Source organism: Melanerpes formicivorus, unplaced genomic scaffold, assembly GCF_026170545.1.
Source record: "Melanerpes formicivorus ecotype bairdi unplaced genomic scaffold, bMelFor1.0.p_v2 SCAF_29, whole genome shotgun sequence".
NCBI lineage: Eukaryota > Metazoa > Chordata > Aves > Piciformes > Picidae > Melanerpes > Melanerpes formicivorus.
The window spans coordinates 9,452,823-9,468,400 of record NW_027142381.1 but is presented as its reverse complement, the minus strand read 5'-3'; the positions used below and the strand labels follow the sequence as shown (position 1 = coordinate 9,468,400).

The window sequence follows — 15,578 nt, the reverse complement described above, 5'->3', positions numbered from 1 at the left end:
GTGGGGCTGCTGTCTGCAGGGCAGCGCCAAGGGCTGCGCTGGCATCGCTGTGGCGCTGCCTGCCCCGGAGCAGGGCACGGCGTGGTGCTGAGCCTGACTGCTGGGCAGGGCGCTCAGCAGCTCTGGGGATGCCCCTTGCCATCTCCAGCTGAGCCACCTGATCCAGCTGGAGGTCTCCCTGCTGACTGCAGGGGGTTGGGCAAGATGCCCTTGGAGGGTCCCTTCCAAGCTGCTGCGCTCTGTGACGCTGTGAGAGGCAGAGCCCACGCCGAGGGGCTGGCAGCTGAGGCTGCTGGAGGGGCCTTGGGCACAGAGAGGTTGCACAAAGGGCTTGGGGCTGCTCCTGGCTTCGCTGCAGGGCTGGGGCCAGCCCACAGCACCCTTCCCCATGCCCACCCTGGGGAGCGTGGCAGGGGGCTGGGGGGCTGGCAGGCACCGTGGCATCTTTTGGTGGTGCTGCCAGGCTGAGAAGACACAAAGCAGCTCCTCCCCTGGGTGAGGAAGGAGTGAGGGGTGTGAAGGCAGGAGCCGCTGCCGCCAGCACAGCGTCTCCTCCTTCATCCTCGTCATCTGCTGCCTGCTAAATGCAGGAGGTGGCTCTAGACGGTGCCTGCTCGGCTCTGCTGGCTCCTGCGAGGAGTAGGAATGTGGCAAGATGGGAGCTGCGAAGGCGGCAGACGCGGAGCCCGCAGCCATCAAACACACAGCCGCCTGTTTGCCCTGCCTCTCCGCGGGGTTTGCTAACAAAAGCCCACACTGCAGATGCTGCCTGCCGGCAGCCTGAGCTGCAGTCCCGCCCGGAGCCTGCCTGCCTGCCTTTGAAGTGGACGCCAGGAGCCTCTCCCGGGGAGCTGCAGCTGCTGCACCTGCGGCGTGGCGCTGCCGGCAGCCACCGGAGCCCTGCGCCAGCCTGGGGCTGCTCCGAGTGTCTGGGGCTGCTGTGAGGGGTCTGGGGCTGCTCTGGGGCTGCTCTGGGGGGTCTGGGGCTGCTGTGAGGGGTCTGGGGCTGCTCTGGGGGGTCTGGGGCTGCTCTGGGGAGTCTGGGGCTGCTGTGAGGGGTCTGGGGCTGCTCTGGGGGGTCTGGGGCTGCTCTGGGGTGTCTGAGGCTGCTGTGAGGGGTTTGAGGCTGCTGGTGAGGGGTCTGAGGCTGCTCTGGGGCGTCTGGGGCTGCTCTGGGGGGTCTGAGGCTGCTGTGAGGGGTCTGAGGCTGCTCTGGGGGGTCTGAGGCTGCTGTGAGGGGTTTGAGGCTGCTCTGGGGGGTCTGAGGCTGCTCTGAGGCGTCTGGGGCTGCTCTGAGGTGTCTGAGGCTTCTCTGGGGGGTTTGAGGCTGCTCTGGGGGGTCTGAGGCTGCTATGGAGGGTCTGAGGCTGCTGTGAGGGGTCTGAGGCTGCTGTGAGGAGGCTGTTTGGGGCTGCAGGGTCCCGGCAGTGTCTCATTCACACAGGAAGTGCTCCTGGCAGCACCGGAGCTTGGCCAAACCCTGGAGTGTGGAGGGTGAGGGCGGGATGTGCTGGGCTGGCAGCATCTTGAGGTGCCAGCGAGCTTTGGGCTGCTCAGCTCAAAGCAGCAGCAGTCACCCCCCAGCCGAGCCCGGCAGTGGAGTCTGCTCCTCCTCTTCTGCAGGAAGGGCTGAGGAGCACCCCGGGAGCCATGGCAGTGCAGCTGAGGGGTTGGAGCCATCTCCAGTGGCACTGGGAGGCTCTGTGCCTGCTCCCTGCCGTGTGCCCGGCTGGCAGGTGGAGGCTGGTGCTGGAGGGGCGCTGCACACCCTGCACCGGGCTGGGTGCCTGCAGGAGGGCTGTGTGCCCCCTGGCTCGGGGTACACGAGGCTAAGTGTGGAGCTGGGAACAGGAGATCCTTTAGTCCCTGGGTGGGACTTCATTCCCAGCCTGGTGTGGCGAGAGGAGGAGCTCCTTCCCTGCCCTCGGCTGGCTCTGGGCTCCGTCAGAGGCTGCTGTGACTCCCTCCCAGTCCAGAGCAGCTCTCTGCGTATTTGGAGGAAAGTCAAGCTTGGAAGCAGCTCAGGCTGTCCCTGTTCCAGTGCCGCTTAGCTGCCGAGGGCTTCACTTCCAGCGCAGTTTCCACGCGGGCAGGAAGCGGCGGCGGCAGCGGCGGCAGTGCAGGGCAGGAAGCGGCAGCAGTGCCGGGCAGGAAGCGGCAGCAGTGCCGGGCAGCAGAGCCGGGCAGCAGTGCAGGGCGGCAGTGCAGGGCAGCAGTGCCGGGCAGGAAGCGGCAGCAGTGCAGGGCAGCAGCTCAGGCTCTTGTGGGGAGGAAACTGCTTGGGAAGGAAATTCTGCTTCTCCCAGACCAGGAGGTCGTTACTGGAGGGCTGGGCTGGTGCATGGGGAGGAGAGGCAGCCAAGCACTTGGACCCCGGTGCCTGCAGCATCTTCTTACTGCCCGGCCCGTGGGGGGGTCTGCTGTGCTCCTGTCCCTGCCGGAGGATGAGCTGCTTCGGGCTGCATTCAGCTGTGGAGGATGGTGCTGAGCTCCCCTGGGCAGGCTGCTGCTGGGCAAGCCACAGTTCCATCTCATCTCCCAGGTCAGTCCTGCTGCAACTGCTGCCCGCAGCAGCAGCCAGTGGGGTGGGGGTGATGCTGCTGCTCCTCCTCTCCCCTCTGCTCAGCCAGGCTTTCAGGGAACAGGTTGCCCCCCGGTTGCCTCTTTAGCCCAGCTGGCTGCTGGAGAGGAGCCCAGAGGCAGCTGCCTCTGCTTTAGGCTCAGGCTGGGGTGGCCAAGCATGGTCCTGGGGTGTCCAGCATCATCTGCTCCCGGTGCCAGCTGGGACCCAGCGGTGCCAGGCTGTGATCCTGTGTGGAAATGGGGAGAGGACAAGCAGTGTGGGGGCCGTGGGGAGGGGGTGGGAGTCACTGCACAACCTCTGCTCGCTGCACGTGGTGGCTGTGAACCCTCAGCTCCCTGTCCCCTGCCAGGAAAGGTTCTCTCTGTGTGTGTGCATTTGGCAGCATCCTAACCACGAAGGGTCCAGCACCCTCAGTGGGCAGGGTGCCCATGAGCACGGGGCGGGCAGCAGGTGCTTTGCAGGGGCTTGGGGATGCTAACAAGGTCTAAGGACTCACCCTTAATTAGCCTGGGCTGGGGAAGCCTCTCGGGGTGATGTCACTCTGTAGCCATTGCAAGATACCTTGGAGGCACCAAGCATCGTTCTAAGGGAGGCTGAAAGGATTTTTATGTCCTTCAGGAAAAAAACCAAGGAGGAGACCTAACAGTGAGGTCTGAGGAGTAGGGAGGGCCACTGAAAAACTGGCTTGGAAGCCAAAATGCATTTCTGAGATCAAAATGTACAACTCTCAGTGATGTTTGTATCACTTCTCTACTAAATGGTTTCAAGAGAGCAAACCAAACCAGTCTGTGGTGTGAGTGAGTGTTGCTGCTTTAGAATTGCTCTCCAGAGGTGAGGTGTTTTTTCTTAAGAGATGTTTAATAGCAATTCCTATAATAAAGTCCTGTTGTACTCTTAACACCTGCCTGTGCTTGGCTGTTTTGTCTCCACACCAAGCTGGTGGCATCACAGGTCTGTGAAGTGAGAGAGTGTGGAGCTGGATGGTGGTGGTGGAATTGCCCCTGGGGGGGCTGGTCCCAGCATCACTCCCCTAGGGCACTGCCTGCTGGGTCTGTGCTTGGCTTCCCCTTTGTCTTCCCTGCCACAGGCTGGAGGAGGGAAACTTCGAGGAGGAATTCCTTGGAGGCTCAAAAAGCAACAAGAAACCCAAAGATGAGGAAGGTTTGTGCCATGTGTGAGGGGAGGGCAGGTGCTTGTCAGTCCCCACTTAGAGGAGCTGGCCCTGTGTCCCCAGCCAGCACCCAAACCCCTGGTCTCTAGCCCTTCATTTTGGGGTGAAGAGAGACTTTGGGCCTGTCCAGGCTGAGCTGCCCTTGGGGAATCCCTCCCCATACAGACCAGGCAAGGCTGTGTGGCTCTGGAGGGGCTGTGCACCGTGGGGATGGCTCCAGACCTTCACCTCCCCTCGCCCTGGGCAGTCCATAGCTTGCAGGAGGAGGGTTATGTGCTGGGGCTGGTGCTGGTGCTTCGTGGGTGGCAGTGGCAGGGCCAGGGGGCACTTGGAGCATCCCTCCCACTCGAGGGCAGGAGGCTGGAATCCGCCTGTCCTGCGCCAGCTGCCCAGGGGCAGCTCTGGGGCGCTGGCAGGATTAGAGCTCCCCAGCCTCATGTGTGGCTTGGAAGCCTTCCCTGTGAAGGAAAATGCTGGAGAAGGTCAAGGAGTTCTTGCCTTAAATGTCAGAAGCATTGAAATGCTGGAGGAGTCCTGGATGCTGCCTTCCCACCGCAGCCAAGCAAGCGGTGGCAGCCCCCGGGGAGCCAGGGCGTTCTCCAAGAGATGAAAAGCCCCAGGGCTGCCCAGGCCTTTGAGCAGCTCAGATGCAGCCTTGGAGCAGTCCCAGCGACTCCCTTTTGAATCCTTCTGCTCTGCAGGGGCAAGGTTGTTTTGTTTTGTTCTTTCAAAACTCTCTTTGAAGCAGCTGAGAGCAGCCCAGGGCTGAGGGCAGCTATGCTCAGAGGAGGATGAAGGCTGGAGGTGCTTCAGCCTGGCGTTGATACCTGCTGGCCCTCAGTCTGCCGTGGAAATTTACTGCCCCCTTCCTTCCCAAGGCTGGAAGGAGTGGAAGGAGGGATGGTTCCCCCCCCCCCCCCCCCGCATCAGCTGATTCCCAGGCTAAGGGCTGCACCTAGTGACCAGGCATTGCTCGCTGCCAGGCACTTCTAGGGCCGGGCTGGTGGCAGCGCTGGCAGGGGCAAGGCTGTTTGCACAGGAGAGAGCCTGGGTGTAGCTGCTGGGTCTTACAAAGCAAGGTAAATGCGGCGGGCTGGGGCTGTGCTGGCTGGGGCTGTGCGGGCTGGGGCCGTGCTGGCTGGGGCCGTGCGGGCTGGGGCCGTGCTGGCTGGGGCTGTGCGGGCTGGGGCCGTGCGGGCTGGGGCTGTGCTGGTTGGGGCTGTGCTGGCTGGGGCTGTGCGGGCTGGGGCTGTGCGGGCTGGGGCTGTGCTGGCTGGGGCTGTGCTGGCTGGGGCTGTGCGGGCTGGGGCTGTGCGGGCTGGGGCTGTGCTGGCTGGGGCTGTGCGGGCTGGGGCTGTGCTGGCTGGGGCTGTGCTGGTTGGGGCTGTGCGGGCTGGGGCTGTGCGGGCTGGGGCTGTGCGGGCTGGGGCTGTGCTGGTTGGGGCTGTGCGGGCCGGGGCTGTGCGGGCTGGGGCCGTGCTGGCTGGGGCCGTGCGGGCTGGGGCCGTGCGGGCTGGGGCTGTGCTGGTTGGGGCTGTGCTGGCTGGGGCTGTGCTGGCTGGGGCTGTGCGGGCTGGGGCTGTGCGGGCTGGGGCTGTGCTGGTTGGGGCTGTGCGGGCTGGGGCTGTGCGGGCTGGGGCTGTGCTGGCCGGGCACCATCTGCTGCCACCTCCCGGGGCCAGCAGGCAGTGCTGGGGCTGCCCACCCGGCTCCGGCCTCCCTCCAGGCTGCTGTAGAGAGCAATGAGGGCTTCCCTCAGCCTCCTCGTCTCCAGACTACACACTCCCAGCTCCCTCAGCTGCTCCTCCCCAGCCCTGCTCTCTAGACCCTTCCCCATCTTTGCTGCGCTCCTCTGGGACTGCTCCAGCCCTCAGTGTCCTCCTTGGAGTGAGTGGCTCAGCGCTGGCATCCCTGCGGACGTGGAAGCACAGCTGGCAACAGCAGCCCCTGGCACATCCCTCCCGGTGGGGCCAGCCAGCGCGGGCAGCAGCACCTCCCTTCCTTGGGGCTGTCCCCCTTGTCCCGGGCAGCTGTCCTCCCCCATCAGCCAGGGCTGGCAGCAGGGCAGCCCCGGTGGCTCCACCAGAAACCGGAGCCGGGAGCCAGGCTGCCCGGCAGGGGCTGCTCGGTGACAGCTGCTGGGGGCTTGGTGCCGCTCACGACCCTCGGGCCAGGAGATCTCAGGGAAGCACAGCTGGTGTCCTTATGCCGGGATTCGTTCGAGGAGGACTCTGCTGATTTAAGACGTGGCCCTTCCTTTCTGCCGGTCCACAGCACCTCCTGGAGGGCTGTGCCCCCCACCCCTGCTGCTCCATCCCCAGCCCCCCGGAGCCAAGCTCTGTCCCCTGGCACCAAGCTCCCGGCTCAGAGGGGTGGCTGTTACTGGGAAGCAGAGGGTGGGTGCTGGGAGCTGCTGCTGGTGTGGGTGTCTGGGGGTGAAGGTTTCAGTGGTGGCTGCTGGGCTCCAGCCCTGCTCTCCCCCGGAGTCTGACGTGGCAGAGCTGCTGGGTTTGTGCGGGGAGCTGCCTCTGTCCCGACTGCTCGGGGGGACACGACATGGGCACGGGGTGCTGGATAGAACCCCCAGCTGGCGACACACCTGAGCCCTGGGCGGGGGCATGACCCGGGCTGGGGGTCCAAGTGCTGTAACCTCCCCCAGGTCAGAAGCCTCCCGCGGAGATGGAGCTTCACTCAGTCCGCGGGACTCCCGCGCCTGCCCGTGCTGGAACCCGCCAGCCCCAGGGAAAGAGCCCCGGGGACCCCCGCGCGCCCCGGGGAACCCCGCGTGCCCCGGGGACCCCCGCGTGTTGGCGCTGGGGCAAGGGAGGACCCTTCATGCGCAAGGCGGGGATGCTCGATCCGGCTGAGCCCCTGCTCGGCCATCGGCTGGCCACGCCTGGGCGCTGTCGTCCCTCGGCTCGTGACCGCCTGCCCCGGCGGCCGCTCGGAGCCGCTTCCGGTTCCGGTGGGCGGGGCGCTGCCAGGGGCGGGGCCGGGGCAGGCGCGGCCGCCATGGCGGGCAGCCGCTTGCATAAGACTGGGAGCGTGTTCAGCCGGTGCGGAGTGCGGGCGGCCGTGCGCGGGGGGGAGCCGGGACGGGGGGCGGCGCGGGGTCCGGGGCCCGGCGCGGGGTCCGGGGCCCGGCGCGGGGTCCGGGGCCCGGCGCGGGGTCCGGGGCCCGGCGCGGGGTCCGGGGCCCGGCGCGGGGTCCGGGGCCCGGCGCGGGGTCCGGGGCCCGGCGCGGGGTCCGGGGCCCGGCGCGGGGTCCGGGGCCCGGCGCGGGGTCCGGGGCCCGGCGCGGGGTCCGGGGCCCGGCGCGGGGTCCGGGGCCCGGCGGTTCGCGTGTGCCCTGAGCCGCTGTTCCCTGAGCTGCTGTTCCCCGGCAGGACTCGGAACCTGCTCCGCATGGGGGTGATCCAGAAGCCGCTGTGGTTCGACGTCTACGCCGCCTTCCCCCCGCCGCGGGAGCCGCTCTACCGGGTGCCGCGGCCGCGCTACGGCAAGGTGAAGGACGTCATCCCTCCCATCTTCTACCAGGAGGACCAAGTGCGAGCGTGAGTTGCCGCCCAAGGAGGGCTGCCTCGGCCCCGCCCTTCGCCGGAGACCTTCCTCGCCCCTTGCCAGTGTCCCCGCGGAGGGCACAGGGCTGCCCGCCCTGGCGCTTCCAGCGGCGCCTCCTCCGCTGGCTTACAGCTGGCGTTGCAGAGAGGCTGTGTCAGGCGGCTGGGCTGTGTGTGTCAGGCGGCTGGGCTGTGTGTGTCAGGCGGCTGGGCTGTGTGTGTCAGGCGGCTGGGCTGTGTGTGTCAGGCGGCTGGGCTGTGTGATCTCCCGGGTATTCAGAAGGTGAAGAAGTTCCAGTGCACCTTTGTGTCACCCCCGGTGGTGGAGAGGGGCTGGAATTCAGTAAAACAATTGAAAATCCTGGGACAAACCACTGTGTGTGATGGGAAAGGAGGAGCAGCTGTGATGCTTTCTGTGGCAGGCTGAATTGCCTGATGTTACTTCCTCCAAGACACATCCCTCTGGCTCGAGATGGAGATAAAAACTGAAACTGATTTTGCTGTGTTTGGAAGACGAAGCTCCCTTCAGGTTTGCAAGATGCAACTATTTAATTGCTTGCTTTGTTTGTCTGTTTGATAGGCAGTTTTACAGAATTTATGGCAGTGGTCCAAGGCCTTTTGACCTCTCACAATCAAACTACAAATCGACTTGCCAGAGGTAAGATTTGTGTGCAGCTGAGGCTTGTCCCCTGCTGCTGAGTCAGTGAGCCCAAGATGGTGTTGGTGAGAATGAAAATGCACCCTTGGAATCCAGGTTTGTTGAGAAATACAATGAGCTGAAAGAAGAAGGAAAGATTGAAGAGGAGAAACTGTTTGATGAAACAGGCAAAGCCCTTCTGGCCAGAGGGATCGTCTTGCAGAGGAGAGGAACAGATAAAGTGAGTATGGAATGCTCAGAGTTCCTTGGCCAGGGCATTCAAAGCACTTCACTTCCAGGCTCTCAATGTTGAGTTGGTGTGAGTGAATCTCAGCAGGACATGCCCCTGCTGGCTGGGGTGAGGTTGTCTTTGCTGTGCCAAGTGACCTTTTCTCTTGGTGGTGAGTGTGACAGAAGGGAGGTACTGGTTCTGGGGGTGAAAGATTTAACTCTTCAGTGTGTTAAAAGCATCCCTTGGCGTGTCTGTGTAAAGCACTTGGCAGTGTGGACTCCTATCACCTATCTGTGTTATCCCTAGGGGAGCAGGGGGTCAAAGCAAACCTCTGCTGGTTTGAAGGTAAAACTTTTCCATCCCTTTTTAATCCTTAGTCTAAGCTCTCTCCTTCTTGTTCTGCAATCTGCTTCCTTCTCTCCAGTCTAAATCTCCCTCTCTTAGTTCAAACTCTCACCCCTTGTCCTATCACAGCAGGCCCTGCTCAAAAGTCTGTCCCCACCTTCCTGACTGGTCCCTCTAAGTCCTCAAAGGCTACCAGAAGGTCTCCCTGGAGCCTTCTGTCCAGGCTGAACTACCCTAACTCTGTCAGCCTTTCCTCAGAACACCTCCAGAATGCAGGCCATGCAGGGCTGACAATTCCAGTCTCCTCTCTTGGGCTCTGCCTGAGGTGCTGGCTGGGTGAGGAGCTGCTGTGCTGCAGTGGGGTGTGACCTGCACTGCTGGAGGGCTTTGGGGCTTGGGGTTTTGATGACTTCAGGGTGCCACTGGACTGGTGGTGCTTGGGGAAGAGCTGCAGTTGATTTTCATCCCAACCACAGGAAGATTCCTGTTCTCCCAAGGATGCTGTGCTCACCTTAGTGTTTGGGGATGGTCTGTCTCTTAACTGCAGGTAGCACAACAGATTCACCAGGATGTTGACACCAGGGACTCTGCATTGCACCTGCAGCTTCATGCTGTGCTGGAGGAGCTGCAGGACAAGAAGAAAGACCAGGAGGAGCAGAAACCTCAGCTGGCAGAAGCACAGAAGGAAAACCCATTGCCCTCCTAAGAGCCTGGGCAGGGGAGAGGCCTCAGGTGTCTCCAGTGCCTTCCATGCTCATCATGTCTGAACAAGAGCCTCACTCCTCTTCTTCCATCTCCCCAGTTGTAAAATGGGAGACAAGAATTTTTCCTTCAAGGTTGACGGTGGAGAGTTGGAAAATTAAACACTTCCTTCAAGAAAGGGAAGTTCTGTCTCTTCAGGAGTCTGATTTGCCACTGTAAAGATCACAGAGTGTTAGGGGTGGGAGCTTGAAAGATCGTCCAGCCCACCCCCCTGCCAGAGCAGGAGCACATCCAGGTGGCTTTGGAAAGTCTCCAGAGAAGGAGGCTCCACAACCCCTCAGGCAGCCTGCTCCAGGGCTCCAGCAGCCTCACAGAGTTTTCCCTTTTGTTCCTGTGGCCCCTCCTGTGCTTGCTCCTGCCTGCACCCCTTGCCCCTTGTCCTGTCGCTGGACACCGCTCCCTGAGCCCCCAGCCCACACCAGCTCAGTCCTGCTGTGAGGATGCTGTGGGAGATGCTCTCAGCTGCTTCCCTGAGTTGTCCTTCCCCTGCCTGCAGACTCCAGTGCCTGGCTTGTTTGCTGGTGAAGCTTTGGGCTGTTTGAAATCCAATCATCTTGTTCATGTTTGTACTTTCCTTCTCTTTCTGTGGCTGTATTTTTCTCCTCCTCTTGTCTTTCCCTCCCCTTCTGTGTTTTTCTTTCCCTCCCCTCTTATGTTCCCCCTTTGTTTTCATTCCTGTTTGTGGTTTCCCCACTTCTGTTTCTGTTTTCCCTTTCTTTGTTTTCCTTTGTTTCTGTTTTTCTCTAAAGCCACCCCCAGCACCAGCAGGTGCAAACCACATCAACAAATCTCTCCCCTCCAAGGACAAAGAGAGCCTTTCCCTCAGCTCTGGGACCTGCCTCCTGGCACCTCCATGAGGCCATTCAGTGGTGCTTCTGCTGCATGCATGCAGGAAGCCTCTGTTAGCAGCCTGCATTTCCTGGTGGGGGAAAGGAGGCTTCAGAAAGCCCTGGGGGGTGTTTGGGTGACTTCACTTCTCATTAGTGCTGCAATTACAGCAGAGTCACTTCAGTGATCCTGGGAAGGTCAAGCTTCATTCCCAACTCAGTGCTGTAACTCTAGAGGAGTGCCAGGTTTGATTATAGAGAACAAACCTCTCTGTCTCAGCACAGCTGCAGCTGTGAGCTCAGGGGGATCTGCTTCCACAGCTGACCTTGGTTCCACCTACTCCTGCCCCAGCAAGGCTCTGCCCTGGGGAGGAGCAGGAATTGCTGCCCTAGGTGCAGGCAGGGCAGCCCCTCAGGGGTGACCATGCTGCATGAAGCTCGGTCTAGGGGGTGGCCATGCATCCAGTGTCCCACTTCTGGAAGCAGTGGGTCAGAACTAAGATGAGTTTTCATGTAAATGTGACAAAAATGCACTAAATGAGGCTTGGTGTGGAGCAGCACTGAGAGGAGACCTGAAATGAGTTGATGGTAGCAGGCCCTTGGCTCTGGGGCAGTCTCCCCCCCTCTCCTGTGGGGCTGAGGTGAGCTGCTGGGATGTGAATTTCCCTTCTCAATGTTCTGGCTTGGGCCAAGCAATTTTTCACCATGAGGAAATGTTTCCCCAGGAGCACAGCCAGACCCTGGAATCCCCTCCCAAGGGCAGCAGCGGAGTCCCCTGCATGGGGCACTTGGGAGGCTCAGCTTGGCAGGCTGCTGGGCCAGCTCATCCCAACTCTATCACCTAGAAGGGTTGGAGCAGTGATCCTTGGGGTCCCTTCCAGCCTGGCCCTGAGCTATGTCCAGCCCAAGGGAGGAGAGACCAAGAGCTCCCTGCCCTCCACGCTGCAGCTTTGCTGCTTTGCCTTTGTTTTGTTTCATTTCTTAGCTTTCTGTTTTGCTGTTTAACTGTTGGTGATGCTCTGAGCTTGCCAAGGATTGCAAATGGAAGCAGCTGGGAGGGGAAGTGCTGGGGAGTTGGATGCAAGAGCCTGCAGGAGCTCTCTTGCTCCTTTCATTCACGCCTTGGTGGTCTCCTGCCCTTTGTTTCCCCAACATGACTTGAAGAGCTTTTCCCTCTGCTTTCTGCTGGATCTGGCTTCACCCTTCCACCGCTACCCAGCTTGGCTCTGCCCTCTGTTAGTCCTCTGACACTAAATCAGGAGGCAGTCGAGGGCAGCAGCCTCTCAGTGTGCCCTGAGCGAGCTCCTCTGCAGAGCAGACCACAGAAAAAGTTGGAAAGATTTTTCTCTTCTCTTTGGTGTTGAGGAAAGTCCCTGGGGTGGCTCCCCAGGCAGAGCAGTCCCAGCTGCAGCCGCTGCTGGGTGCTGGGAGGGAAGCTGGGAGCTCTCATGTGGTGTGAATGAAGACATTACTGCTCGGGAGCTCTCGGGGCAGGGCCGGCCCGGGAGGGTTCCGGCAGGTTTCGGCTGGGTGCGGGGTGGAGATCTGCGCTGTGGGCTCGTTAGGGCTGGTGGACAATGAGGAGCTGATTGCAAAAGGCTGTGAGCACCAGGCTGCACCTCAAATACTGCCATCAGCTGGGGCCCTCCCATCAAGAAGGACCTTGAGAGCTGGAGTGGAGAACGACAGCGAAGCTGCTGGAGGGTCTGGAGAAGAGGTCTGGTGAGCAGCAGCGGAGGGCACTGGGGTGGTTCAGCCTGGAGAAGAGGAGGCTGTGGGGAGACCTTCAGGCTCTCTACAACTGCCTGAAAGGAGGTTGGAGCCAGGTGAGGATTGATCTTTTCTCCTAAGAACCAAGCCACAGGGAAGGAGGAAATGGCCTTGAGTTCCACCAGGGGAGGTTTAGGGTGGGCATGGGGTTGGCCCAGGCTGCCCAGGGCAGTGGTGGAGTCCCCATCCCTGCAGGGGTCTGTGGTGCTGAGGGCCACGGCTTGGTGGTGACCTGGCAGTGCTGGGCTAAGGCTTGAACTCAACGATCTGAAACAGCTCTTCCTGCCCAAAGCATTCCCTGGCTCTGTGAGGTGCTTGGTGCAGTTAGGAGGACACAGAAGCCAGCCCAGTGCTCTGTGCCTGTTTGGCTGCGTCTGCTGGAGCTCCGACCCCGCCGTGACCTTGGAGCATCTCACCTCCTGTAGTTAAAAGGTTCTGGGCCGGAGCCCGCGGTGAGCGATTCGTTATTTATCAAGCGTTTCCCCGGCAGCCCGTCAGGAGCAGGCTCCCGGCCGGAGGGACCGGGCAGCCCCCGCCGCCCCGGGGCTCCCCGCTAGGTGGGAGCCGAGCTCCGCCGCCGGCCCCCGGCTGGGCGCTGCCGCCAGCCTCGGCTGGCTCCTGCGGGACGGTGCCAGGGAGAAACCTCGCTCCCGGCCTCCAGAGCTTCCACCCCGCGCCGCTCTTGGTCCCTTGTACCCTTCCATGTTCCCGGGGGCTGGTGCGTGATAGGAGAGGTGATTCTTCTGCTCTGCCCTGGCAAGAGCTCATCCGGAGCACTGTGCCCAGCTCTGGAGTCCTCAGCAGACAGGGACCTGTGGAATGAGGTCCACAGGAGGTCATGAACATGATCAGAGGGTGGGACAGCTCTGCTGTGAGCTGGGGTTGTTTCAAACTAGAGCAGGGCAGATGTAGATTAGCCACTAGGAAGAAGTTCTTTGCTGTGACTGTGGTGAGAGTCTGTCCAGAGAAGCTGTAGACACCTCACCCCTGGGGGTGTTTAACATCAGGCTGGGGAAGCTCTGAGCAGCCTGGGCTAGTGGGAGATGTCCCTGCTCACTGCAGGGCTGTTGGAGCTGGGTGATCTTTCAGATCCCTGTGAACTCAAGCCATTCCCTGATGCTGTGCTCACCCTGGGGTGCTTGGGGGTGCCCAGCCGGTGGCATCCAGGAGGCACTGCGGGAACCGGGGTGGGGGAAGAGCCTCAGGGGACTGAGAGTCCCAGCGCTGGCCTTTGGCCCTGCCCAGGGAAGGCAAAGCTGCTCCTGGGGTTTGTGGATGAAGGACATGGCTGTGACTGTGCCCCTTGCCATTTGCCTTTGCAGGGCAGCTCCTGGCAGCCAGAAAATTCCCTTCCTGCTGGGCAGCCCTGTCCCTGCCAGTGTCACACTCAGTAATGACTCGGAGTGAAGCTTCTGCTGCCTCTCTGTCCTGCAGACCATTGTGGAGCAGAGTGTGACCTTTCCTGGGCTAAACTGCTGACCTCCTTCCTCCTGCAAGATGAGCACTGTGTGCAGCAGTTCCTCCCTCTGACTGCCAGGCTATTTTCAGGGACAATAAATGCCAAGGTATCAGTTACAAGGTTCCTCACTCCTTGAGGCATCCCAAAGGCAGGACAATGGCAGGCGGTCAGCAGCCCCCTTGGCTCGGAAAGCCAGGCTGGAGGCCTCCCAGGGTCAGTTCCTAAACCTGTGGGCCTCAGCTGGGAATTGTAGGATGAAGGACTCTGGCTGCTCTCTAGCAGCTTGCTTTGGAGGGTGGAGAAGCCTTGGTAGCAAAGCTGCTGTGTTTGTGATTGATCTCCTTGTACAGCTTGGGCTGGACTGGACGACCTTTAGAGGTCCCTTCCAGCCCAAACCCTTCTGTACAGCTCCTAGGAATGCCACAGCACTCCTCAGGGTGGTGCTTTGCTGAACAGTGTCAAGTGCTTGCCTGCAGCATGTGTCCCACTGGAGCAAACACCTCTGGACCCACAGTTCAGGGCTGTGGGAGCAGGCTCTGAGCCTGGGCACTGAATCCTGGGGCAGCTGTCCCCCTCCAGCAGTGCCCAACCCCTTTGGCACAGCCAGGCCGTGGCACTGGGAGGTGGCATGTCTCTGACACGCTGTTGGTCGCAGATTATCCTCTGTTTCTGGGTGAGGGCAAGAGAACTAAGGGTTTAATGGGATCAGATCTTGTCTGCAGCAGCCAGCAGAATTCATCAGCTTTGCTGGCAAGCAGCTGGAGTGACCCTGCCAATGCCGAGGTCATCAAAGCAGGTAATGAAACATTTCATGCTTAAAGATGTGGCCCCATGTGAGAGAGAGATTGGCTGGGGCCACCCTCACCTGCACCCCCACACATTTGGTCTTCAGCTGCCCCATTTTGAGCTGTGGAGTACTCCAGAAATCTGTCTGTTGGGATCCTGGCTGGAGCTTACTCTGGGTTTAAGCTTGCTCTGTTACCCCACACCTGAGAGAAGACCTGCTGAGGTCTCTCAGGGAGCATGGTGGCCTCTGGCACCCAGGGGTGAGACCCTTCCTGCCACCACCTGCACTCAGGAATCCTTTATTTGGGCAAATCCTGGCGTTCCCAGAGGAGCAGGGCTTGGTGCTGCCCTGGAGGGGCAGCCCAGGGGTGGTGGTCTGCAGATGAGCTGGGCATGGCATGCAACCAGAGAATCACTGAGGCTGGCAAAGACCTCTGAGATCATCAAGACCAACCAGCAGCCCAACACCACCGTGGCCATTAAGCCATTTCCCATCATTTCCTCTTCTTTGTCAGGAAAATGGAGGTGGCAGCTGAGCAAGGCTCTGCAGGTTGTGGTGTGTTGAGTTTCCAGAGCAGGAGAGGGGGAGGCAGAAGGGGGGCTGCAGGGGGGCTGCCAGGCCTCTGCAGTGTGGGCTCCTGCCGTCTGCCTGGTCCTGTTGGTGCATTAACACGTCTCTAATGAAGGGGGGGGGGGTGCTCTCTGCAGTGTTGTGCTGCTGCAGCACCAGAAGTGCTCATGGGGCAGGAATTCCCAGCCCAACAGCTCTGGGGTGAGTAAGATGCAGGCCAATCACCCTGGGCTGAGCAGGAGGAAGGAGCCGTGGGAGGTTCAGGGCATCCCCAGGAGCACAGCAGGTTGGGCTCAGGGGGGGCTGGGGGAGAAGGAACTGCCTGCTGCCTACCTGTGAGTAACCTGTGAGTAACCTGCTCCTCCTTGGGCAGCTTTTGGATCCTTTTGGTTACTCAGCTTGCCTGTGGCTGGGTCAGCTGCAGGGGCTGAGCCCCAGTGGGACCTGGCTGTGGGGTGAGGATGCTCCTGGCTGCTGCAGGACAAATCCTTTCAACGAACACTTTGCTAAGGACCGGGGGCAGGGCAGGCTGCACCGCGCCCCCTGGCTCAGCCTGGGCTGCGAGGGGAGTGCGAGGGCTGCGCTGGTGCTGGCACGGCCACGAGGAGCCCCCCTGGCCCCCTCCCAGCGAGCTCTGGCCCCACTGCTGGCAGCAGACCTGTTCCTTTGGGGCCAGTCCCCTCGGGCTGAGGATTTGAAACCTTCCCGGGATGTGGCAGGGATTTGGGCTGTCCCCTGCTGCTTTGAAAGCTGGAGCAGCAGAGATGCTGGGGAGGGTCCCCCCAGGAGCCCAGCAGCTCAGCTGTCCTTGGCTCTGTCTGTCTCCTGGTGCTGCTGCTGCCTCTCTGCATATTGCAAGCTCATTCTGATGTGT

At 61.3% G+C, this 15,578-nt stretch overlaps 1 protein-coding gene across 1 annotated transcript; it reads left to right on the top strand.

Moving 5' to 3' along the window:
• The first annotated feature begins 6,715 nt into the window (after nucleotides 1-6,715).
• On the top strand, nucleotides 6,716-9,414 carry MRPS23 (mitochondrial ribosomal protein S23). Its single transcript, XM_068154945.1, has 5 exons — nucleotides 6,716-6,811; nucleotides 7,142-7,309; nucleotides 7,896-7,973; nucleotides 8,070-8,193; nucleotides 9,077-9,414. The coding sequence occupies exons 1-5, from the start codon at nucleotides 6,768-6,770 to the stop codon at nucleotides 9,233-9,235; spliced, it is 573 nt and encodes a 190-aa protein (XP_068011046.1). The 5' UTR covers nucleotides 6,716-6,767; the 3' UTR covers nucleotides 9,236-9,414.
• Nucleotides 9,415-15,578: the final 6,164 nt, after the last annotated feature.